We start from the raw sequence: 16,483 nt of genomic DNA on the forward strand, positions 1-16,483 counted from the left end.
AGCTTTTTATTTTGATGTAGTCCCATTTGTTTATTTTCTCTTTAGCTTCCATTGCCCTAGGGGCAGTATCAGTGAAGAAGTTCTTTAGGCATATGTCTGAGATTTTGTTGCCGGTGGATGCTTCTAGTATTTTTATGGTTTCCTGTCTGATGTTTAAGTCCTGTATCCATTTTGAGTTTATTTTTGTGTATGGTGTAAGTTGGTGACCTAGTTTCATTCTTTTGCATGTATCTGTCCAATTTTCCCAACACCATTTATTGAAGAGACTGTCTTGACTCCATTGTATATTTGTGCCTCCTTTGTCAAATATTAATTGAGCATAGTGATTTGGGTTGATATCTGGGTTCTCGATTCGATTCCATTGATCTATATGTCTGTTATTGTGCCAGTACCAGGCTGTTTTGAGAACAGTGGCTTTGTAATACAGTTTGAAGTCTGGTATTGAGATCCCTCCTACTTTACTCTTCTTTCTCAGGATTGCTGTGGCTATTCGGGGTCTTTTATTGTTCCAAATGAACTTTTGGAGAGTTCTTTCTAGGTCAGTGAAATATGCCGTTGGTATTTTAATGGGGAGTGCATCGAACCTATAGATTGCTTTAGGAAGTATGGACATTTTGATGATGTTGATTCTACCAATCCATGAACATGGTATGTTCTTCCATCTGTTTACATCTTCCTCTATCTCTTTTTTCAGTGTCGTGTAGTTTTCCGCATATAGGTCCTTTACTTCCTTAGTTAAGTTTATTCCTAGGTATCTTAATTTTTTTGGTGCGATGGTAAATGGAATTGCTTTTTTAGTCTCTGTTTCTATAAATTCGCTGTTGGTGTATAGAAATGCCATAGATTTCTTGGCGTTAATTTTGTATCCTGCTACATTGCCAAATTCATTTATTAAGCCAATTAGTTTTTTAATGAAGTCTTTTGGGTTTTTTATATACAATATCATGTCGTCTGCAAATAAGGATAACTTTACTTCTTCTTTTCCAATTTGGATGCCTTTTATTTCCTCCTCTTGTCTAATTGCAATGGCTAGTACTTCCAGTACTATGTCAAAGAGGAGTGGCGATAGTGGGCATCCCTGTCTTGTTCCTGATCTTAGAGGGAATGGTTTTAGTTTTTGCCCATTGAGTATGATGTTGGCTGTGGGTTTATCACATATAGCTTTTATTATGTTGAGGTATGATCCTTGTACTCCCACCTTGTTGAGAGTTTTTATCAGGAAAGGGTGTTGGATTTTATCAAATGCTTTTTCTGCATCAATTGATATGACTATATGATTTTTATCTTTCAACTTGTTTATGTGATGTATCACGTTTATTGATTTGCAGATATTGTACCAACCTTGCATTCCTGGAATAAATCCTACTTGGTCATGGTGTATGATCTTTGTGATGCTCTGCTGGAGCCGATTTGCTAGAATTTTGTTGAGGATTTTGGCACCTATGTTCATGAGGGATATTGGCCTGTAATTCTCTTTCATTGAGTTGTCTTTATCTGGTTTTGGTATTAGGGTGATGCTGGCTTCATAGAAGGCGTTTGGAAGTGTTCCTTCCTCTTGAATTTTTTGGAATAGTCTGAGGAGGATAGGTTTTAGTTCTTCCTTGAATGTTTGGTGAAACTCTTCTGTGAAGCTATCTGGCCCTGGGCTTTTGTTTGCTGGAAGCTTTTTGATGACTGTTTCAATTTCTTCCCAAGTCACTGCTCTATTGAGATTTTTAGATTCTTCCTGATTGAGTTTTGGAAGGTTGTATTTTTCTAGGAATATGTCCATTTCCTCCAGGTTGTTCAGTTTGTTGGAATAGAGTTGTTCGTAGTATTTTGTAACAATCCTTTGTATTTCGGCGGAGTCTGTCGTTATTTCACCTCTTTCGTTTCTGATTTTGTTTATTTGGGTCCTCTCTCTTTGTTTCTTGGTTAGTCTGGCTAGAGGTCCATCTATCTTGTTTATTCTTTCAAAGAACCAGCTCTTGGTTTTGTTGATCTTATGTATTGTTTCTTTGGTCTCTATGTCGTTTATCTGTGCTCTGATTTTTGTTATTTCCTTCCTTCTGCTTACACTGGGCTTTTCTTGTTGCTCTTTTTCTAACTCTTTGAGTTGTAGAGTTAGATCATTTGTTACCCTTTTTTCCAGTTTTTTGCAATAGGCTTGTAGGGATATGAACTTCCCTCTCAAAACTGCCTTTGCTGTGTGCCATAGATTTTGGATAGTTGTGTTTTCATTGTCATTTGTTTCCAGGATGTTTTTAATTTCTTCCTTGATTTCTTTGGTAACCCAGTCCTTGTTTAATAGCATGCTGTTTAGTCTCCATGTGTTTGATTTCTTTGGATTTTTTTCATTGTAGTTAATTTCCAGTTTTATGGCACTATGATCTGAGAAGATGCTTGATATGATTTCTATCTTTTTGAATTTGAAGAGACTTTGCCTATGTCCCAAAATGTGGTCTATCTTTGAGAATGTCCCATGTGCGCTTGAGAAGAATGTATATTCTGTGGCTTTGGGGTGGAATGTTCTGAAAATGTCGATTAATTCCATCTGGTCTAGCGAGTCATTTAGGATTGATATTTCTTTGCTGATTTTTTGTTTAGATGATTTGTCAAAGGGTGACAGTGGGGTATTAAAATCTCCTACTATGATTGTATTGCTATTAATCTCTCCCTTAATGTCCTCCAGCAGTTTTTTTATATATTGGGGTGCTCCTGTATTGGGTGCATATATATTTACCAGGGTTATTTCTTCTTGTTGGATTGCTCCCTTTAGTATTATGAAGTGGCCTTCATTATCTCTTTTTTTTTTTTTTTTTTTTTTTTTTTTTTTAATATATATATTTTATTGATTTTTTACAGAGAGAAAGGGAGAGGAATTGAGAGCTAGAAACATCGATGAGAGAGAATCATCGATCAGCTGCCTCCTGCATACCCCCCACTGGGGATGTGCCCACAACCAATGTACATGCCCTTGACCGGAATCGAACCCAGGACCCTTCAGTCCGTAGGCTGACGCTCTATCCACTGAGCCAAACCGGATTCGGCTTCATTATCTCTTGTTATGTCCTTCACTCTGAGTTCTAATTTGTCAGATATAAGTGTTGCTACCCCAGCTTTTTTTTTCATTTCCATTCGCCTGGAAAACCTTTTTCCATCCCTTCACCCTCAGTCTGTGTGCATCTTTTTTTCTGAGGTGGGTTTCTTGTAGACAACAGATATATGGGTCTTGTTTTCTTATCCAATCCATTACCCTATGTCTTTTGATTGGAGCATTTAGTCCATTTACTGTTGTTCATAATTTTTATCTTTATTTACTTTCTCTTCTGAAAGAACCCCCTTCAGCAATTCATATAATTCTGGTTTGGTGGTGATGAACTCCTTTAGCTTTTTTTTTTTTTATTAGTGAAGCTCTTTATCTGGCCTTCGATTCTGAGTGATAGCTTTGCTGGGTAGATTATCTTTGGCTGTAGGTTCTTACTATTCATCACCTTGAATATTTCTTGCCATTCCTGTCTGGCCTGCATGGTTTCTGTTGAGAAATCAGCTGACAATCGTATGGGTGCTCCTTTATAGGTAACTACCTGTTTTTCTCTTGCTGCTTTTAATATTCTCTCTTTGTCTTTTGCTCTTGGAATTTTAATTATGATGTGTCTTGGTGTGGTCCTCTTTGGATTCCTTTTGTTTGGAGTTCTGTGCGCTTCCTGGACTTGTAAGTCTAATTCTTTCACCAGGTGGGGGAAGTTTTCTGTCACTATTTCTTTCAGTATGTTTTTGATATCTTGCTCTCTCTCATCTTCTGGGACCCCCATAATTCTGATGTTGGTTCGCTTGGAGTTATCCCAGAGATTTCTTACATTATCTTCAATTTTCTGGATTCTCTTGTCTTCTTGCTTCTGCGGAGGAGTGTCTTCTGGCTCTTTATGTTCCAAATCTTTTACTTGATTCTTGCGATCTTCCATTCTGTTTTTAGGACTCTGTATAATATTTTTTATTTCAGACAATGTATTCTTTATTTCTTGTTGATCCCTTATCATTTCTCATTGATTCCTTATTAATTCTAGTTGATCCCTTTTCATATCCTCATAGGACTTATGGACCTTTTCTAGGAAATTCTTGAAAAACCTTATAAGCGTAGATTTGAACTCTATATCCATTCGCTTTTTGTCCTCCATTTCTTTCGTTTGTGATCTATTTCATTGTCGCATTTTCGAAGCTTCCCTGATGGGGCGAAGTTTCAGGGTGGAGCCTACAGCCTTGGCTTCCGTCAGCCCCGCCCTATGCCTGCCCTATGCGGTTCCTGGGTCTCAGGGTGCTTCAGTACTCGCTGCAAGCGCCTCTGAGAGAAAGGTGCCCGCGATTTTCACCTGCTACCAAACAGTCTAGGCTCTTCCCCAATGAGCCCGGAACTGGGGTTCATTTCAGTTGGAAGTGGGATTGGAGGTGGCGTTCAGAGCAGTCTGGAGCCCCAGTCTCCTTCCCGCCAGGGCAATCCCGTGGCACAGCCAACCGTCCCTTCTCTACACGCAATGTGCGCGCCTCCGGGACCTCCTTTCGCCGCTCCCCCGGGGCTCCGCCTTACAGCCCAGCTCCCTATGGATGAGCCTGGGTCCCTGGGGTCTGGCCTAGAACTGGGGTTCAGAGCAGTCGGAACTGGGGCCCAGCACAGTCGGAGAGTTTATCTCCTGCCCGCTAGGGAACGCCAGCCAGGCACTCAGTTGTCCCTCCTCTCCGGCTCCCTCCTCTATGGCTCCGTCCTCTCTGCGCGCGGTGTCTCTGTATCTTAAGCTTTTACAGCTCCTCCGTGCTTCCTTCTGGTTTTCTCCTTGCTTCTCGCTGTAGAATTTCCAGTCAGTCGATTTTCCTGTAGTTCTGGGTAATGTCCATTTTATATTTTATTTGTATTTTATTGAAATTGTTGTGTGTGGCTGCGGCTAGGTATTTACCTGTGCAGACATCTTGGATCGATCTCCACATTGTTGCCTTTTTGCAGTTAAAAGATAATCTCAGTGGTGTGGCTGCTTCCTGAGGATTTAAAACAGTTCTCTCCTGTGGGAAGAAAAAGTGGTGACGGAGATGTGATTTGGGTGTAAACAAAGGTACTTTGCACAGACACTGATGGTTTTGCTGCTTTCCAGAGAGGGTAGGCTCCAGCTTGACTCTGACTTTGGGAATTCTCAAAACCACCAAATGGGCATGGTAGGACTTTCCTGTGGGACAGGCGAATTTTCTCTAGAACTTTATCTTATACATTTATAAGTGTCCTGGAGTTCTGTCCTTGACTTTTTTCTCACTGTATACTTCTATGAGTAATTTCTTCCATTTGCATGGCTTCAGAATAGCATTCACATAACAACAATCCCAGATCTAGTACTTTATCTAGCTCTCACTTATCTCCTGAGCTTCAAACAACTCTCACCTGGATATTTCCAACCATTCCAACCAGTTATATTGCATATGTATCTCCATTTTGACCCAGTATCTTCTCGTATCTTCTTTCTGCTCCCACACATCCACGCCTGAAAAACCTGTTCCTTTTGTCCTGTGATCACTTACCATGCTCAGTGGTCGCCTGTTCCCCAGTTACCCAAGCTGGCAACTCAACTCTTTCCTTCCCCTTCCCTGCCTTCTCCTCTCTTGCTCTGTAGTAATGCCGTATCCTTACCAATCCAGAGAGTGCCCAAACCTGTGGCATCTACCTAAAAAGGGTCTCTGGGGTCTATCCCCTCTCTCTTGTCCCCAGCTGTCATACTTTAGTTCAGTCCCCACTATCACCCATGTGAACTGTTGTGTCCCAGCGAGTCATATCGGCATCCTTCCTCCAGCATTGCACAGTCCCCACTGCCGGCAGAGGCGATCATGGCAATCCCTGCTCACAATCTCTAGTTTTCCTCTATTGCCCATAGGGTAAAGTCCAAACTCCTGCATTCTGGCCCTCCCCCTTCTTCAGGTTGGTTCCCAGGAGCTCCTGGCTGTTCTCTGTACACACACCACTCCACAACCCTCAGAACCTTCTCCTGTTCCCTGAACATATGCAGGCTGTTTTTAAAGGTGCCAAGTCTCTGTAAATGCTATTTTTTCCTTGCCCTGTAGTGCTTGTTAAATTTCTTTCATTTCTCAACTGAGATGCCACCTCAGTAGAGCCTTTTTATTTTTTTTTTAAACGGTAGTTTAACCTGACTGACATGGCTCAATGGTTGAGCGTCGACCTATAAACCAGGAGATCACAGTTATTCTCAGTCGGCACATGACCGGATTATGGCTCTATCCCCAGTGTGGGGTGTGCAGGAGGCAGCCAATCAATGATTCTCTCTCATCATTGATGTTTCTCTCTCTCTCTCTGAAATTAATAAAAATAAAAAAGAATATTGATTTTCAGAGAAGAGAGTAAAGGAGAAAAAAAGAAAAACATCAATGTGAGAGCACAATAAGATAGGCTGCCTTCTTGCATGCCCGGTACTGCATGTAATCAAACCGGCACAGGATGACACCCAACCATATGCTCCGGGGGCAGGAGGCCTGGGCAGTAAAGCCTTTCTTGACTCTTTTATTTTTTTTTAAATACTTTTATTGATTTGAGTCAGGATTCTTTTTTTTTTTTTTTTTTTTTTAAATATTTTCTTATTGATTTTTTTTACAGAGAGGAAGGGAGAGGGATAGAGAGCTAGAAACATCGATGAGAGAGAAATATCGACCAGCTGCCTCCTGCACACCCTTCACTGGGGATGTGCCCGCAACCAATGTACATGCCCTTGACTGGAATAGAACCTGGGACCTTTCAGTCCGCAGACAGACGCTCTATCCACTGAGCCAAACTGGTTTCGGCTCTTTCTTGGCTCTTGCAGATAGCTTAAGTCCCCCCCTTCTCTGTGATTCCCTTGCATTTGCCCTCACCTTGTTACAGCACTGACTATGTGCTATCTCTGCTCCAGCTTCTGTTTTGTACTCTGTTCTGTTTTTTTGTTTGTTTGTTTTTTGTTTTTATGTGAGGGACAGCATCCACATCTTTTTTTAAAATATATTTTATTGATTTTTTTTATAGAGAGGAAGAGAGAGGGATAGAGAGTTAGAAATATTGATGAGGGGTAAACATCAATCAGCTGCCTCCTGCACACCCTCTACTGGGGATGTGCCCGAAACCAAGGTACATACCCTTGACTGGAATCAAACCTGGGACCTTTCAGTCCACAGGCCGATGTTCTATCCACTGAGCCAAACTGGGTAGTGCACTATTTGCTTCTTGAAGGCAGGAACCAATGTTTTTTCTTGGTATCCTTACCCTGTGCTTGGTGTGGAATGGTTTGTACTGTAGCAACAGACAGAGGTGAAGGCAATGGTGAGTGGCTCAGTTTGACTGAGAATGGACTGTGCTGAGAGAGGCTCTGTGCCAGGTCATGGGGCCTTCAAGTCAGGGACGGCTCAGATTCACTGTTTGTGGCAGGGAGGTAGGCCCAGGATCACCCAGGCTCTTTTTTTTAACTTTATTTTTTTAAAAATAAATCTTTATTGTTCATATTATTACAATATGAACAAAATTTACAATATGAACAATATTACAATATTACAAAAATGTTCTTCATTTTCCCCCCCCTCCATTACTCCCCTCCACCAGGTTCCCATCCCACCCTCTGTCCTTTCCCCACCCCCCATTGTCCTCATCCATAGGTGCACAGTTTATGTTCAGTCTCTTCCCGCATCCTCCCACTCCCCTTTTCCCCGAGAATCGTCAGTTCACTCCCCTTCCATACCTCTGATTCTATTATATTCACCAGTTAATATTGTTCATCATGTTGTTTTTTTTTTTATTTCCCTTGGGTTTTAGATTCACTTGTTGATAGTTATGTATTTGTTGTTCATAATTTTTATCGTTATTTTCTTCCTTTTCCTAAAGAACCCCCTTCAGCAATTCATATAATTCTGGTTTGGAGGTAATGAACTCCTTTAGCTTAAATTTATTTGTGAAGCTCTTTATCTGGCCTTCGATTCTGAGTGATAGCTTTGCTGGGTAGAGTATTTTTGGCTGTAGGTTCTTGTTATTCATCACCTTGAATATTTCTTGCCGTTCCCATCTGGCCTGCATGGTTTCTGTTGAGAAATCAGCTGACAATCGTATAGGTGCTCCTTTATAGGTAACTACCTGTTTTTCTCTTGCTGCTTTTAATATTCTCTCTTTGTCTTTTGCTCTTGGAATTTTAATTATGATGTGTCTTGGTGTGGTCCTCTTTGGATTCCTTTTGTTTGGGGTTCTGTGCACTTCCTGGACTTGTAAGTCTAGTACTTTTACCAGGCGGGGGAAGTTTTCTGTCACTATTTCTTTCAATATGTTTCCAGTATCTTGCTCTCTGTCATCTTCTGGGACCCCCATAATTCTGATGTTGGTTCGCTTGAAGTTGTTCTAGAGGTTTCTTATACTAACTTCAACTTTCTGAATTCTCTTGTCTTCTTGCTTCTGCAGAGGAGTGTCCTCTGGCTCTTTGTGTTCCAAATCTTTGACTTGATTCTTGCAATCTTCCATTCTGTTTTTAGGACTCTGTATAATATTTTTTATTTCAGAGAATGTATTCTTTATTTCTAGTTGATCCTTTATTATTTCTAGTTGATCCCTTTTCATATCTTCATAGGTCTTGTTTATTTTATCGGCCTTTTCTAGGAGATTCTTGAAAAATCTTATAAGTGTGGTTTTGAATTCTATATCCAGTCGCTTTTTGTCCTCCATTTCTTTCGTTTGTGATCTGTTTCCTTGTCTCGACATTTTCGCTGCTTCCCTGAGTTGGTTGGGTAGGAGGATCAGCTGTATCTATGCCAGGAGACAGCCTTATTCGATTAGACTTGGAAAACTGCAAGAGCCTCTGTGCTTAGCTTGGATGGAGCATAGTTTCAGGGTGGAGCCTACAACCTTGGCTTCCTGTCAGCCCCACCCTATGAGGTTCCTGAGTCTGTGTTCCTCAGTGTCCTTTGGTACTCGCTGCAAGCACCTCTGAGAGAAAGGTGCCCTAGAGTTTCGTCTGCTACCAAAGAGTCTAGTCTCTCCCCCAACGAGCCCTCAACTGGGGCTCAGTGCAGTTGGAAGTGGGGTTCAGAGCAGTCTGGAGCTTATGTCTCCTTCCTGCTAGGGCAATCCAGTGGCTCAATCAACCGTCTGTCCTTTGCGCGAAATGTGCACGACTTGGGGGCTCTGCCTTTTGCCGCTCCCCTGAGCTTCCTCCTTACAGCCCAGATTCCCTCTGTATGAGCCTGGGGCCTGAGGGTCTCGCCCAGAACTGGGGTTCAGTGCAGTCAGAACTGGAGCTCAGCACAGTCCAGAGCTTTTGTCTTCTTCCCGCTAGAGTAATCTAGCAGCAGAGTCAACAGTCTGTCCTCTGCGCACAATGTGAGTGACTCCGAGGCTCTGCCTTTCGCTGCTCCCCTGAGCTTCCTCCTTACAGCCCAGATTACCTCTGTATGAGCCTGGGACCCCAGAGTCTCGCCCAGAACTGGGGTTCAATGCAGTTAGAATTGGGGTTCAGCACAGTCTGGAACTTTTATCTCCTTCCCGCTAGGGAAGCCAGCCAGGCACTCAACCGCCCCTCCTCTCTGGCTCTGTCCTCTCCCCACGCGCTCACTGTGTCTCCGTACCTTAGGCTTTTACAGCTCCTCTGCTTTTCCTTCTGTTTTTCTCTTTCCTTCTAGTTGTAGAATTTCCAGTCAGTCAACTTTCCTGTAGTTCTGGATAATGTCCACTTTATATTTTAGTTGTGTTTTTTGAAATTGTTGTGTGAGGCTGCAGTTAGGCGTTTACCTATGCCGCCATCTTGGTTTCTCCTTCCACTCAGGCTCTTTTTATTTTTATTTTTTATTTTTTATTTTTTTGTTTCATCAGTTTTATTGGTCATATATCCAGAATTCATTATATAAATCTTTCAAAATAACTAGGTTTTACAAGAATAGTTTATAATTCAGCTCTGATTGCACAAATACGTGACACAGGAAACCATTTTTACAAATACATGTTTTCTTATAAGAATACTTCAATAAAGAAAATAAGTCTCTATAGATCTTACAGTAAATTTTATGCAGTTTTCCCCCATTCAATCATCATTTTATGATTTTTCTGTCGCAGTATGTCCATCACATCCAATAAACCAAATCACAATTTGCTGCTTCTTCTCACTTTCAGCTATTACTGAGACTCACACTGACCTGAAAGAATTCACATATTTAGGCTAGAAGGAGTTATTTAAACAACACTCTTTCTAAATACAACTTGTATCAGGTTAATTACTGTGCCTGGTGAATGATCTTTTCACTTGCACTTGGCTTCGGCAGCTAGTAGTTTTACCCCCCTGTATCAAGCAGAAGGGAAAATCCTTGCATGCCTACGTTTCTAAACTGCAAAAGTGAAACTCTAGAAACAAGAGTTAAATACAAATATTAAGAAAGCTAAAACATGTGCTGTTGATTAGAGAACAGTTTTAAATTCAAGGTCTCTCCCAGGTTGAAGAAGACATGAAAGAAATAAAAGTATAAGGATATGGCAGTAGTTTCATAAAATATTGAAAAACTGAAAAAGGTCCATCTCTTAGGTCAGTGGTGTATCATATCCAAGTGCCAGAAGATACAGACTTTGGATAGCTGAACTCAATATCTGACATTCACGTGAGGCTGTGGCCTTGGAATAGTTTAATCAATACTCACTTGCCCAAAGCAAGTAATCATTTAAGCCAAGGAACCTTACAGAATATACTGACCACGTTTTCCCGAAGAGACAGAGCCTACAAGGGGGGACGTTTGGCATTGATCCCATTCCTTCACTGTTACTGAAAAGTGTGTCCGCCTGGCAAAGCTCGTCTACTCTTCAGGTAGCGTGAATGAAAACCAAGAGAAGAGCAGTATTCTACAGTCCTGGTCCTGAGTCCTCAGCTCCAATTTTCCAATCCTCTTACGAAGACTCTTCAATCGAGCCCTTGTCCAACAGGAGATTTAACAGTACTTGGGGACAACATGTCCAATTTCTCTTGGCTTCTCTTTCTCACACCAGGGTCACACTTGCTACAGGTTTTTACCAAAATACTTCAGCAGTAATCGGAAATGAATTATTCTGCATTACTGAACGTGTTCAATCACATTATAATGGGTCACATTTGCATAATAACTAGGAGATGGTCAATGTCTACTGTAGTGATTTTGTAAATTCAGCATAGTCGATGTATCCATCGTTGTTCTTGTCATCGTCTCTTAAAACACCATCTATTAAGTTAATCAGTTCCTCTTCGCTCATTGGTGGTTCCTGTTCATTCCCGCCCTCCTTATGGACATGAGTGATGGCTGTGGAGAGTTCTAGGCCGTCAAGCAAATTATTGCCGTCATAATCGTGCATTTTGAAATAATGGAGCTGCAGTTCTTGTGGAGACATCTCCGCCTTGGGTTTGTTGATGACACCTTCTAGATGTTCCATGATATGCTCTTGGTCGTGCACTGTGTGCTTATCCAGCCCCATGCTGCCGGGATGGGAAGAACCGGCCCCATGCTGCTCGGCCCTGGTACCTGAGGCACAAAAGGCCCAGAGCAGGCCGCACAGGAAGGGGGCTCTGAGCAGCTGCAGAGATCTCATGGTCGCTGGCACCCTCGCGGCCCGCGGCGGCTGCCCAACTTCCCCAGACACGCAGCGACCCCGCGTGAGCCTCGCCAGTCCCCGTCCTCAGCGCCGTTCCCCCACTCAGGCTCTTTTTAAAAATATGTGTTTCCCTAAAATAAAAATAATAATCACATTATGGAAGATAAAATTAAGGCATTTATATTTCTAACAATCTTTTGCAACTGTTGTTATTTTGGTGTGTTTTCCTTCCAGTCTCTTTCATGAGTACTTTGGACAAAATGTATTGCTGTATTGCACCCTATGTTCATTGCTTTAATTTAAAAAAAAAAATAATAATAATAAATATACACACACACACACACACACACACACATTTTGTGTGTGTGTGTGTGTGTGTGTGTGTGTTTATTGACTTGAGAAGGAGAGAGAGAAACATTTATCGGCTGCCTCCTGCACACTCCCTAGTGGAAATTGAGTCTGCAACCTGGGTATGAGCCCTAACCAGGAGCCACATGACTTGTTGGTGTATGGGATGACATTCAACCAACTGAGCCACACTGGCTAGGGCCACTGCTGTAATTTTTAATGGCTGCTTAGGCCATCGAGGGAATGGGTACCAAAACATGATTGTGTTTACTGTCATTAGATATTTAAGTTGTTTTCTGCTTTTTTCTGCTATTGTAAATATTGGTGCAATAAATGTCTTTGCAGATACAGATTTTTATGTGTTTTTTGTCATATTTCCTTATGATTAATTCTTAGATTCTGGGTCAAAGTACCAAAGTTAACTGTGGCTTTTGGTACCCTTGGGACCCAGCCAGCCTGGCTTGGGATGATTGTTTTTTCTTGTTCTGTGACACAGCCTCTAAAGCAAATAGGACTTTGCAGAGCTTCTAAAAGTATTGGAGACTCCATGCCTCCCAGATAGAATGGTGGAGTGTTTTTTAGCCCACAAGGTATTTATTTAATGTTTATTTGGAGCCAGAACTAAACCCCACATTGGGGTTTATTGGGTAGAGTGTAAGATGGGAAAACAAGGAAAGTTCCAGAGAGCTAGTTCACAATAGGACACATGAGCCACATGGGAAGACATTGCCAAACCACTGAAAACCAGTGTGTGTTTCAAGGCCCCTCTTGGAAGAGCTCCAGCCTAACTCTGCCTCTTTTCTTGGGTCCCTCACACCCTAATGACATGGAAGTGTTCCCCTGCCCCAGAACTGAGGTGAGCCTTACTCACTAGGCCTCTGCTCACCTTTCCCCCATCTCTTGGAACCCTGCCTTCCTCAAAGCCCTGCCTAGACCTCTCTTCTCCTCCCTTCCTGTCTTCATTCTGCCCTGGGTTCTTATGCACGTCTCAGCTACCAGATCATGGACTCCAGAAGGCAAGAGCTGTGCCTTGTTCATCTTAGTGTGTACTTAATGTTAGCTGAATGAAAATAACTGAGTTCAGGAGCATTTTATTTGTTATAAATTAAGTAAAAGGCATTAGCCAGTCTGGGGCCTTTGGCACTGAGGGAGTTTTAGGTTACTTCTTTGTAGGTGAAACTTAGCTCTCACTATCCTTTTACTTATTTATTTGTTCGGTTATTTATTTTTAAAATATATTTTTATTAATTTCAGAGAAGAGGGAGAGGGAGAGAAATATAGAAACATCAATGATAAGAGAGAAACATTGATCGGCTGCCTCCTGCATGCTCCCCACTGGAGACCAAGCCTCCACGACCCCCACTGGGGACGAGCCCGGAACCTGAGCATGTGCCCTTGACCAGAATCAAACCTGGGACCCGGACCCTTTAGTCTGCAGGCCGACGCTCTATCCTCTGAACCAAACCAGCTAGGGCTCACTATCCTTTTAAATAACTACTTGACCCACTTAAGAATTAGTTAATGTTCTGTCAGTGGAAAAGAAGATTGCTGTTGTTGACTTCTTATTTGTGACTCAGAGAAAAAGCTGAGGATCCTCATTCAGACCAGTCAGGGTGGTTCTTAGTCACAAGACTCTCTGCATGTGTCCTACAAAGGGTGTTTCCCAAGAAGGACTTCTCTGAGGCCTAGGAATAAAGAAGTGAGCAGAAGTAGCCGGGACCGGTTTGGCTCAATGGATAGAGCGTCGGCTTGGGGACTGAAGGGTCCCGGGTTCGATTCCGGTCAAGGGCATGTACCTTGGTTGTGGGCATATCCCCAGTAGGGGGTGTGCAAGAGGCAGCTGATCGATGACTCTCTCTCATCGATGTTTCTAACTCTCTATCTCTCTCCCTTCCTCTCTGTATAAAATCAATAAAATAAAATAAAAATAATGAAGAAAAAAAAAAAAGAAGTGAGCAGAAGTAGTTATCCCGGTCACTCACAGTGCCCGTGTCACTGTCCTCCCAGAGTGGGGCTCATTCAACCACACACTGATGAAACACCTTCCATTTGTCAGGGGCTATACCAGGCTTTAGGGGTGCATCACTAAACAAGGTAGAACTGGATCTTTCCCTCCAAGGTTTATCACTTTTGTCTTTGGAGACAGACAGCCTTGGATTCAGAGTCGGGCTCAGCACTACTGAAATCGAGCTGCTTCCCCTCTCTGAGTGGAGGCTTTCTCCAGCTGCACACTATAAGTACTCCTCCCTCACAGGGTGGTCTTGAGGTGGAATGAGGAGGAGAGGGTGTAGCTTTTCTTAGCCAGGATCCTCCGCTGAGCCACAGGTCACAGAAATTGATTGACTGTTTTCTCCATTCTCTGAAGGATGGAATATAACCAGGATGGTTCAAGATGCACAGGAGAGAAGTCAAGTCATTGGAGACAGTGGATGCCTTAGGGTAGTGGGGCTTAATTCTCTTGAGGAACCAGGTTGAAAGAGGCTAGTAGAACTTTCTTTTGGATGGCTTGACACAGTGGCCAGTTATCCTGGTGTGGTAAGCCTGGCACATAGTAGACACTAAATAAATGTCAGCTCCCTTCCTCAGTCCTTCCTCCTCCCTCCCTCTATCTCTAGGTCTCAGCTTCTCTTGAAGCCACCCACAACTTTCAGAAGAGCCCAGATCTCCTCAGATGGGACGTAGTATCCTTGTCTCCCAGAGTGTTGCTGTTCCAGGCTTCTCTTCCCAGGCAAGGTGTTTCTCGGCCCCAGGCTGCTGTGCCCTAGCATTTGGGCGGTGCCTCCTAGAGAAAGCAGAGGGCCTACAATGTGCAGCACTTATTCTCAGATATTACTTGAGCTTCTGCACTACACAAGCACTAGGAAGCCAGAGTATGAACTAGATACCTGGCTGCAGAATTTACAGCCTATTAATGGAGACAGGATTTGTTTATGGTGACCCTATTGTCTTTTTCCATATAGAAAAATTAGGGGGTTCCGTGGGGCCTATTAAATGTTAAGATTGTGTTTAAAAATCCAACCTGTGGAGGCTTCCTCGTAGAGGTGAGGCTAGGCTGGAAAGACAGGAGCATCTGGATGAGTAGTGAGGGATGGGGTGAGATGTGCAGACGGGAGCCTAGGTGAGGCCTGTACAGGGTCCTTGACAGAGTCCAGCGGCATTCTGCTTACTCTTCACAGCTGTTTCTCCCAAAACCCAGGCATTGTGTTGAGCTGAACTCGAGCTCCATACCTATATGTATGGAGAAGGGGGAGTGTGTAGGAGCTCTGCTGGGTGAGGGGCAGGATGGAGATAGACTGGCCTCAAGTCAACAGAAAGGCTGCTTGGTAGAAGAGGGTGGCTGGGAGCCCAAAGGGCTGGCCTTGGCAGAAATCAGATGGGAAAGGGAAGATTAAAGTGTTAGGATACCTGAAGCTGGTTTGGGCCGGTGGGTAGAGCGTCGGTCTGTGGACTGGGAGGTCCCGGGTTCGATTTTGGTTGGGGGGCTGAGGGTATGTGTGCCTTGGTTGTGGGCACATTTCTGGTGGGGAGTGTGCGGGCAACTAGTTGTTTCTCTCTCATCGATGTTTCTGGCTCTCTATCTCTCTCCCTTCCTCTTTGTAAAAAAATCAATAAAATACATATCTTTAAAAATGTTAGGACAAACTGTGTTCTGAGGATCTTTTTGTATTTTTTTTTTTAATATATTTTATTGAGTTTTTACAGAGAGGAGGAGAGAGGGATAGAGAGCTAGAAACGTCGATGAGAGAGAAACATCGACCAGCTGCCTCTTGCACACCCCCTACCGGGGATGTGCCCGCAATCAACGTACATGCCCTTGACCGGAATCGAACCCGGGACCCCTCAGTCCGCAGGCCGACGCTCTACCGCTGAGCCAAACCGGTTTCGGCTATTTTTTTTTTTTTTTTTTTAAAGAATCGAGAGAAAAAATAACCAAAACCATTTCCCTGGCCTTTTATCTGAGCCCTTTATATTTCTTTACTAGGTGTACCTGTTAATAATGGTAGATTTTATAGTCAAAGAAAACAATAATTTCAAGAGAAACACAAAAAGTACTTTATTCAAAGTAATTTCCATCACTAGCTAAACATTTCCCCATCTTTCAGGTAATGTGTGGATAACGTCCCAATAGAACTTTTCTTGTTTTGAGGCAAACCATTTAGAGACCCAATTTTCCACTTCTTTGTACATTTTTGAAGTGCTGCTCAGAAAGTGTGTGTGCCATCAATTGGAACAAGTGGTAATCTGAAGGAGCAAGGTCTGGTGAATACGGCGGGTGGGTTAATACTTCCCAGGCAAGATCTTTTAACTTGTATTTAACCGGTTTTGAAGTGGGTGATGGTGCATCATCATGAAGCAAAATTACTTTCCCGTGTCTTCTGGCACATTCTGGTAGTTTCACGATCAAAGTGTGGTTCAAATTAATTATTTGTCAGTAGCAATCAGTATTAATGCTTTCACCTGGTTTTAGAAGCTCGTAATACACCACACCTTCCTGATCCCACCAATCGCAGAGCATTGTCTTCTTTCTGAAGCAATTTGGCCTTGCAATTGATGTTGATG

General features: G+C 42.7%; 2 protein-coding genes and 1 long non-coding RNA gene across 3 annotated transcripts in view; 1 reads left to right on the top strand and 2 right to left on the bottom strand.

Moving 5' to 3' along the window:
- Positions 1–16,483, bottom strand: part of LOC311633802 — a 223,981-nt gene that overhangs the window by 14,555 nt on the left and 192,943 nt on the right. The gene's annotated exons all lie outside the window — the stretch shown is intronic.
- SCAMP2 (secretory carrier membrane protein 2) overlaps positions 1–16,483 on the top strand; it is a 46,485-nt gene that overhangs the window by 6,150 nt on the left and 23,852 nt on the right. The gene's annotated exons all lie outside the window — the stretch shown is intronic.
- LOC311629475 (multiple coagulation factor deficiency protein 2-like) lies at positions 9,831–11,687 on the bottom strand. Its single transcript, XM_084897579.1, has one exon. The coding sequence runs from the start codon at positions 11,570–11,572 to the stop codon at positions 11,132–11,134; it is 441 nt and encodes a 146-aa protein (XP_084753705.1). The 5' UTR covers positions 11,573–11,687; the 3' UTR covers positions 9,831–11,131.

This window comes from Pipistrellus hanaki (genome assembly GCF_964339955.1).
Source record: "Pipistrellus hanaki genome assembly, chromosome: 1".
Taxonomy (NCBI): domain Eukaryota; kingdom Metazoa; phylum Chordata; class Mammalia; order Chiroptera; family Vespertilionidae; genus Pipistrellus; species Pipistrellus hanaki.